This window comes from Dendroctonus ponderosae, unplaced genomic scaffold, assembly GCF_020466585.1.
Source record: "Dendroctonus ponderosae isolate FM_Combo_2020 unplaced genomic scaffold, Dpon_F_20191213v2 Dpon_F_20191213_5, whole genome shotgun sequence".
Classification (NCBI taxonomy): Eukaryota; Metazoa; Arthropoda; class Insecta; order Coleoptera; family Curculionidae; genus Dendroctonus; species Dendroctonus ponderosae.
Window position 1 is genome coordinate 15,239,327 of NW_026018715.1, and position 9,966 is coordinate 15,249,292.

At 40.2% G+C, this 9,966-nt stretch overlaps 1 protein-coding gene across 1 annotated transcript in view; it reads right to left on the reverse strand.

The window, feature by feature from the left end:
• Positions 1–9,966, reverse strand: part of LOC109544205 — a gene marked incomplete at its 3' end in the record, with an annotated part of 79,938 nt that overhangs the window by 66,558 nt on the left and 3,414 nt on the right. Inside the window, 1 exon segment of the mRNA XM_048666355.1 lies at positions 8,170–8,903. Within this exon segment, the coding sequence (XP_048522312.1) occupies positions 8,170–8,625 (456 nt within the window).

Here is a 9,966-nt window from a genome sequence, read left to right on the forward strand (position 1 = left end):
TTACACCAAAACGGAAAGAAAAGCGATCTTTTTCAGAAAATGCGCACTTTTTTGCGGAAAAATGGCAATCTTAGCGGATTTGTTCAAATTTTGACGGACCAAGCAGCGAGCATTCAGCCCCGTCCACCACGACTAATCACTAATGACAGTGACACAATAACTATGGCAACGGACGCATATTTACATGACATATTTCATGAGTTTATCTCGGAAAGCCAAAATAAGGCGTTAACAAATATTGGGCGGTGTGAGGACTGATAAAATAAATTTCAGATATTAAAAATTGCTTGTGAGCGCGATGAGGCCTTTGATAATGTCCAGCGCAGTTGTGGGCGAAACGTCAGGAAGAAATTCCCATAGACCACGGCTTCAAAGCCCGAAAAACATTTCTACATGTAAATTTGACCGGCCGTAAAGGTCTTCATAGTCTGATTACATCAATTTTCAACGAATTGCTCAACACTTGGGACTTGGTATGTATTCCAATGCAACGCCAGAAGCCATTTATATGCCCTAATCGGCTTGCATAAAGTGCAAAATGCTTAGTCTACAAGCAGAGAGCTTTAATATTTAACTTGATGTGGAGCTTTTCATAGTTTCGCATGGACGTGTTGTGCGCCAGCTAAGCTTAATGTTCTGTAAACCCGCTTCCTGGCAGGATGACGGTTAAGGCCTCTAGTTGGTGATATGGAAATTAATATCAATTAAAACCGGAAAAACTTTGCCTCTTTAAAATAATGCTGACTTGCCAGTCTTGCCTATGCTCGAACGTATGTAGGTCATCATTTTATACTCTTTGGGCTCGCAAAAACGGCTCAAGTTCTTACGTCTGACTAAATCACGTTCAACCATTGATTAATTGATTAATTCCCCCGTTCTGTAAAGGAAAAGGTTCGGACTAAAAGCACTCTAAATGTGTTTGATTCAATTTACATCCCCCCAAACAACAGAATGTTCATTAGGTTCCACTCGACTATTTGCAGACGATTCCAATTAAATTGAGTAATGCGATGTTCGCTTTCGTCCATTACGCCCATCGGAAAAAGGGGTTGAAACCGAAGAAATGTTCAAAAAACTCACTTTCCCTCCTTTTTTTACTATTTTCATTAGAAAACTGTCGACACACCGAAGTAAAAAAGGCCACGACCAACCTGAATAAATCACGCCTTTTTGCATGAAAAGATCTTTGAGTCTCAGATTTATTCGCTGCCTTTTAAACAGCACGAGACCCTTTAATGGAAAACGAAGCCTCAACACGCCATCTCAATCCAACCTATTGAAATCGAAAGGATTTTGTGCAATCATTTAAACAGCCAGAAGAAACGATGGAAAGTCTTAAGTGCTTCGGATGTCTTGCGGGTGTTCAACAGTGCTCGGTCTTAACAAAATCCTCCACAAGGCATAAAAATCGGCGTGTTTGCGTATTTSATACACTGGAAACAATCCAGTGAACTTCTTTAAAGGGGAATAAGGCGAGTCTTCCATTWACCGCCGGCAATTTCCATTRAAATATGTTTCCTCGGGGGATCGTTCGTTTTATCGATTGCAAGCGCTTGGCCAGAACAGAGTGGATAGTGTTTCAGTTAATGGAAGGCAAAAAATKTTTCAGATTAATTAAGAAAATGCAAATCTCCGTTTTYCATTGGGAGGATAATCGACCAGGAGCTAAACTCCAAGTGGTTCTTGAAAAATTCGATCATTGAAAATTCGTTCTAAAGCGAGTGATTYCGTCYAAAAATCGCATTTTGCAAACTTGAAATCAGTTTRSAAACTTGAAAGTCATCAGAGTTTGAAGGTCGAAAAGACRATTTCCCGAGCAAAATTCTTTGAATTTTTACCTCGATTAACTCGTTTTCAAATTAGAACCTGAKATTGTTTGCAAAGTGKATTCTCCACACATCAGAAAATATGTATTTGYAATGGTTTGGAAGGMAATRGGCTCAGAATATKGGCAAGCGAAAAACTCTCAAACTTGCACATRCACCCACTCTTTACCYTGTAACTCGGTCAGTTATCAACATTTTYCAAAAACTCRAAAACCCGTTAAAAGCCCATAGGCTTGGCGTAAAAAGCTGTTTCRGGGCCAAAGTTCATTTTTGTCACCGTTTCAGCGCCAGGAGAGTTTAAAATTTAAAAKATTTGAAGCGCTTGTTGTTCYTGGCAACACGCTCTTTTGCCAAAATKTGCGGCKCCCTAAGATTTTTTCACCCCAAAWYGTATTTCTAAGAGCAACTCAATGGTTGAGAAATTGATGTGCAAAAAAAAATCTGCAGTTCAATTTTTTTTYWAAAATRTTGGAAAATTTCGAATTTTTCAAAATCGCAACTTAATTGAAAAAGTGCAACTTTTTCAATTAAGAGTCGAATTTAGACCCAAATGCCACTTTTCCATAACARCTTTTTCGTWTATAGTTTCGGAGAAAATGGAATTTGGAGTTAGAGAGACTTCAACTGCCATCCACATTGGTTGCACACTTATATGCCCATAACWCCCCAATTTTTGCCACGATTTRAAAAMGAAAAAATGCCCTGGATTKCCACGGGTTTTTGCTACAGTTCTTCTRTCTTGGCTAAAATCGACATTGGCAAAGGTTTGGGAGAAAACAGACCCTGAATGTTGACAACCGCTCGACTGTTCCATTTGCGCATACCTCCATTATTTTGCTCGTAACGTCGTTAAGTGTCAAGATATTTCAAAAGTTGCAAAACCCCCAAAAAGCCCGAAGAGGTGGCTACAAAAACTATTCCAGCCACATATTGGATAGCGGCAACAGCAAGGGCGTAAATCGAGTTCGATTTGAGAGAGTGCAACTTTTTGAAAAAAAAATATTTTTTAGTTGTGGTTTTGCTCTTAGTGTCTTTCTTTGTGTGTATACAATAAATAAGGTAATATTAAATTGCAGGTAAATTTCTGGAAATATTTCCTCACTGATTCTTCACTTCGGAAATGTGCAAAAAGTAGAAAAGTGGCGAAAAACACGAAATTTTGGCCAAAATGTGTGATATCCAAATGGTGCCCCTAATGGGAAATCCGATATCTCCTCACTCAGTGGCGTTTTAAATGCTCCATCCACTTACATCGCAAAAGTGCTCTAAAATGCAACGAAATTTACAATGTGGAATTGATGTTCAGCATTTTGTGAGCGGATTTAGCGCACATAAAAAATGTAAATCTGCTGAAACAACAAAATGCAATTAAGCACGATAATCCCGAATATTGCAGTTGTTTCCTCGTTAATTTAATGCCGGGAGCTTGGGAAGCACTTAATTTGAGCTTTGGCTTAAAAAGTCGGTTCCTAACTTCACAATCCGCAATCGTAAATGTCCTGCAATTAATCCGCTATAGCTGAAAGTTGCATGTCGACCGCATTTAATGCGGCAATTATGTGCGGATTAGCTGAAAGTGCCTGGTTTTAGTCAGTTTTTAGTCTTCGTGGGAAGAGACAAAGTTAAAGTCGCCAAAGGAAATTCAAATTAGGAAAGTTAAAAAAGTGTAAGCAACCTGGGAAAACGGAGCAACCACGGCGAGAGCGGCAACACTGGTAGGCGGGAGACACCCAGGACGGAGTGGCAACATAGCTACTTCCTGGCTGTGACAGGAGACGGCGCGGCGGTACTTCCGGGCAACAACACAGAACATCCCTGGAAGGGGTGGTTGCCAGGGGCGATGGATTATTATTGATTTGATGGTGATGGTGCAAGGCGTTCATTAAAACTATTGAATTTTGCATCGATCGTATTCTTCCTTAAATTTAACCCTAACAAAAGTTTAGCCACCGTGGATCGGGCCTGGTTCAGATTTATTCTCCATGTTCCGGGAACTTTGGCTGATCGGACTGTTTCCCTTAGGTAAATGACATAAATAAAATCAAACCCGAAACTTAACCAATTGAATAAAAACGCCATTTCTCATACACCATATGCGAGATGCTCCCATTTACATCACGGCGCAGCACATATGAGAACAATACACAAAGGAGCCAGAATTTATCTGCGAAAAATAAAACTTCGCCAGAATTCCTATTCCAAATTGAGTTCCCCGCAAGTGTATCGGGCCCGTACAACTCACTCTTTTGCCGGTTTAAATCATTTTCCTGTGTTACTTTCGTGTCTTTGGACGATTCGCTTTACTTTCTTTAACTTGCGGCTATAGAGGAGGTTGAAAGGTGCGAAAAAAGTCAGAATTTTACCACAGTGAAGATAAACAATATTTTCTTGTCAGCATTCTTGAATCGCTAGTTGAGACATTTTTTGAATCTAAAAATTATGCAATGTGTGGCTTTGAAGCTACTGAATCCAGTTACAATCGCCTTATCACTAAGACTGCATTTCAGCCAGACGCAATTCAGCATCTTAGTGTCTATTGTTTAAGATTGTTTTCCTTAACATGCAAGCCCAAGATTATATTCATTCTCATCCTGTACTCGCTTCAATAAAGTCGTTTTTTAAAAACACGTTTGTTCGAGACCACATAGTAACTATCCATGCATTTTTGCATCAAAAATAATTTTTATTTAGGGATTTTTTCAACAACAAGTTTTGTAATGTAGCTATGTAACCAACAAATTTAGAATTGCCAAAATTTTGGGATACCTAGAGAAATTTGGCAACGTCATCAAAATCGCCACTGAGAATGTTTACTAGCTAAGCAACATTAAAGTAACAGAACCTTTCAATMTTKCAACATTTCCAACGTTGTTCCAGTCATGAATAAAACTWTTCRCAMGCTTTTGCAATTTTTGCCTGTAAATCTCCATATTTTTGAAATTTCCCAACCTCAAAAACGAAAAATTAGTTCTCAAGATGCACTATCGAAAAGTTCCTGGTGTTTATCCGCGCATTTTTAACCGTTTGTGAGATTCAGGCCCTTAAACTCTTTCAACCCCTAAAAATTGACAATTTGACTTCTATCCTTTAACAGGTTAGGAATTTTTGTTCAATCCTAAGCACTGATCCTTTAAAATATTCAAATGTTCTAAACTGTTTCCGAAATACCCATGAAAATGCTCCAGAATTCATGAAGTTCTCGGCTTATGCCAAATATTTTAAAGGTTAGAAGTTTCTGATGATGAAATCMTGGGAAGGGCAAAGAGATCTTGAGACGCTTTATCGGAACAGTACTCAAGATTATTTACGCATTWTYACCCGTTTCTGAGAAATAAACTGTTAAACKTCTGCAGCMYCGSAMRAMTKGAAAAATGTCCGTTCAACGTTCGATGAGTTASGAATTTTGGAAAAAAATASGAAATAACAAATCTAAAGCTCTATCGAAAATRTTCTGACWATTRGTCAGATATTTTAAACAGTTCTSGAGATATMTGCGCTCAAACTTCRTCAATTTCTTAAGTGGGAAATTTCATTCGTTCGTAAGACGCCAACAGTGAAAAAAASCCCGAAACTTAGCTAGTGGCTGGCTGCTGTGGTTTTCCAACTTTCCCCAACTGGAGCTCGAAGAGCGACGGCTGTACTGAATTTTAATTACCAAAACCTGCAGGAAAAATAGCAATTTTTCCCGATAAAACAGTGAGTAAAATAAGACGTCAGCGAAAAGTTTAGTTGCAATTTCGCTTCACATCGAACCAGCGAACTTTTATTGCGGGAAGAATTTCAGTTATTGCCCAAACGCCAAAGTTTTCGCGAAAACTTTTTCGATCTGGGGACATGTTTTATGGAATGCATCTAATTTTCACGTCTATCAGTTTGTGTCGAATCTTATCAAATATGTATGTGTTTTTGTGGAGTTTCCAATTTTTTATTTAACTGACGATCCGTTGTGGAAAAAATGGTTTTGTCCTGAAGTTTCCAGTCTGAAAAACTCTCCAGTTTGGTGAACACTTCTTGACACGAAAARCTGATGTTTTTAATTGAAATTTTGCATTRGACTAAAAGAGCTTGTTCCCGTAAGAATCGGGATACCGAAGTCTGCTTTTGAACTTTGCCACCTAATTCGCCCCGAAAACTCCTGTTTAAACAGCTAAAATATCTGGCTTGTAGGTGGATCTCCTGCTGTAGCTTAGTCTGGGAGTGTAGCAACTCCATGCGGTTCTTTTCCACCAAGTATGTGACAAATATGCAAGTTTTTCCTCCCAAATCCGGACAAGAGACATCCTGATATGCACGCAATTAGAGATTTACAGACAGCTAAAGTTTCCTGCTTGGTGCAGCGAAAATTAGCCTGAAAACGAACCTCAGTCTCCCTCCCAAGCAGTGGCCAAAGTGGGTCAGGACGGTTTTTCCACCGGATCCGCTTGCGTTGGGGCCCGCCATAAATCTCCCAAATTTATATCGACAGAGAAATGCATTAGCAGGCTAAATAAATGAGCTCCAAAACAGCGAGCTCAACGATCCGTCTGTCTGACCTGCTTCTTTAAGCCAAATCCGAAGGAACCGAGGCAAGAGCTGCATTTTTAGGCGCTGCTAAATGAGCCCTTTCAAACCCTTCCCTTTAACACTCAGTGGATCTAATTAGAGTCTCTCTAGCTATCTTTTTGAGGAATCACTGCGCCAGAGCAAGGAAACGCTTTTCGCGGAACAATCAGCCAAATTTCCTCGAGTTTACAGCCCCAAAACGCTTATGACCGGCTATTACTTACTGTGGAAACTAAGAAAACTGGGAAATTGGGGTCAGAACTTAAAGCTCACAGAGCCTCAGGTCGCAAACTCACATCTCCCGTTATCTCTCCAGAGGTTTCCTTTATATGGGTTCGAACAGGAACGGCAGGAGACGCGAAACAAGGCCAAAATTCTGCTTTATGTTGCTATTGGCGCACATTTGATAAATGTTTGGCGTTTCTCGGGCAACGAAACGGGTTATCCTGAGTATGCGCAATAGTAAAGAAATAACCGGTTGCGTTATTAGAGGATAACGTGTTCCTTTAATTACGTCCGAGTAGCGGTAACGTTAATAAGCATCACGTTAAAAAGCAGAAGGACGGTGTTGACATATTTGGCTTATTTCCACTATTATTAATAAAATTAGCGGCTATAATACAGTAAGAAATCTATTGTAAATCCATATAAGACTTCTTCGTTGATTAATTTACGCCATTATTGCGTAATTACGGATTTTATGTTAAAATTGTTTAGGCAAATTTGAACTTTGGCAACACCACTAACATCGCTCGGACAGGTTCTAACTTCTAACCCGTAACCGAACTATTTGATTTTCAATTTTTATTTAATATGTTTCTTCTGAAACCTAAAATTGATAAGGCAATGTCTGGGCTCTATATTTTCTAAATTCAAAATAGCTCTTCGGTCGGCAACAGCAGGAGGGTCCAAGATGTCGTGTAAAATTAAGCCTCTTATTAAATATTGATCTAGGAGAACAATAAAGTGAGGTTTGTTTTATTAAGAGGGCGACAAACACGGTATCAAAAACTAAAAAACGCACTTAACGTTACTTGTCTGAACACTTTATTTTTTCGACACTGCGCATGATTAGAATAACGTTTAGCGATTAAGGCCAACGTAATTTTAAGCGGCCTAAAAACTCTCTAATCCCTACTAGGGATAGTCGGTATTTAACGTAACCGCTAAAATAACACTGTTACAACCGTGTAACCTGAAACCGTAGTTACAGCTAGCAGATTTAGCCGGTTGTGTGAGGAACCGTCTCATAAACCCGAAAAAACTTTGATACCTTTAGAGCCTTTGGGACACTAAAATGTGCGCTCGGTAGGCGTCGGACAATTGATAAAATAATACTTTTTCAAAATCAAACGGTTTAGCCGCAAACTTCCGTGCCGTATAGCGTGAATAACCCTGTATAGTGGCGTGTTTCTTATCTTGATTATTGGGTTTATCACTTTTCGTTTACAAGAATTACTGTTTAGTTCTAGTGGTAAGCTGGCGGTATCTAAGAGCTTTAGTTAAGAATAATTTTTTTAATAAACTAAACCATTGTTTGTCACACTGTCAACTATTTCTACCATCATCAACATTGCGCTTCCTTAATAAAAAATGTTAAAAGTAACATGTTCCTTTTGGAACCGCATTTTGAAACCTATTACCAACGTGGAACTGGAACGTTGTAACCTGTTACCGAGAAATAACCGTTTATCCCACCTGTACAACCTGCTCCCGCTGTGTATTCAATGTCCATAAGTCCATCAGTCCTGCAGGAGAAAATCTGAGCGCCGATGCGCTCCAAAGCAAAATGGTTACTTACCAGACTTCGAAAGCCAGGCAAAAACTCCGTGTGGCCCTGAGCCCACAGAACCGGAATGCCCACATGTCGAGCAGTCAAACTGACTGTAAAGGCTGCAGGAGTGGATCCGATGACCAAAACAGCCACGATGTGTTTGCCCTCGAACATGTCGCAAACGTGCTGCAAGAAGGCGGCGCTGAAGGTGCCATTGTCCGGCAGTTCGATGACCATCGGCTCCAAGCTGATGTTGTAGTGAGTTCGGTCGACCGAGCCGAAGAAATGGTTCTGAGTAATGTTCGTGAGGGTCTTGTTGAACGCTCGACTGAAGCTCTGGCCGGAGGAGGGCACCGCAATGGCAAAATACGCTCTGCCATGCAAAGGGCCTTTCATGCCGCGTGCGAATCGGATCTCTTCCACCGTGCTGACTCGGACACAAAGTACTGCCAGGATTAAGACGATTTTTTTCGAACTGGACATTTTATCGGGTGACGGGGGAAGTGAGGAGCAGTGAGGATCTGGTCGCTATCATAGCTTGAACGGATGCGGCCCGTCGTCGAAGAACGCGATTATCGTGTCCAGGTCGATGATGAGGATCAGTCGTTTAGACATGGTCGCTTCTTAGTCTGGCTTATTGCTCGGAATGGTTTCGATGTAAGGCAGGGAGTTGCGAGCTTGAATTTCACTCGGTTGTACTTTGGTTTGCGCAAGTTGAATGCTATCATGTTCCAAGGAAGGTTTCCTGTGCCATCTTTTCCCTGAAACAACAAGAAGCAGATTAGCAAATTGTGTCCACCTTGTCTCATACACGTAAAGTGAAACGGATGAAGTTGGCTTCTTCCATTGCTGGCCCCCTAAGATCCGCCTACAACTTCATGTTACTTAAGGTAGTTGCGTGCTTTCCAGTGCAAAAGAGGCGCGTCTCCTGCTTCAGAGCAGTTAAGCGCCATGTGCTTAAACAACTCCAACCTCTCCCTGAAGTACGGAGTTCCATCAAGAAAATCGTTCGTCTCATGGAAATTATGGACGACATAATCGTCCTTCCGTGCTTGAAGTTTACACGAAACTAAGTCTATTCGAGGTCAAAGTACACGAATTGACCGAAATATTGATGCTCTAAGAGGGTGTTGGTCCTTACAAGAGGGTGTTGACGCAAGAACTGAAGCTTCTGACCATCAAACGCATCATTTGTTTGCAGAGTGGGCTTGAAGTTAGTCGAAAATTGGAAAAAAAATCATCTTTGCGGATGAAGCGCACAGAGGTTTTGGAGATAAAGAATTACTTGTTTTGGGTCGAAAATAATCGACAAAAGATTCCTGAGAAACCTTCGCGTCCAGGAAAAAATGCTTTTGGGTTTTGGTCGATCAATAATATCGTTTATTTTCCTGACTGCGTGTAATTGTTATTATATTCCTATCTTTCCTGGGTTTCAGTCAAAGTGTGAAGTAAAAATGTTGAACATCGTTTATTTCATTACGTTTCGGCGAGACAACAGCGCCATCATCAGATTTAAAATTTACACAAACTCATGATTGGTAAAAATCAACGTTCTTTTAGGTCTTTGCCTTCTTGAAACCTTAAATTTGTCTGCATTATTTTCTTCAAGTGTGAAGTAAAAATGTTGAAACATTGTTTATTTCATTACGTTTCGGCGAGACAACAGCGCCATCATCAGATTTAAAATTTACACAAACTCATAATTGGTAAACATTACGTTCTTTAGGTCTTTTCTGCAAAGACCTAAACGAACGTAATGTTTACCAATTATGAGTTTGTGTAAATTTTAAATCTGATGATGGCGCTGTTGTCTCGCCGAAACGT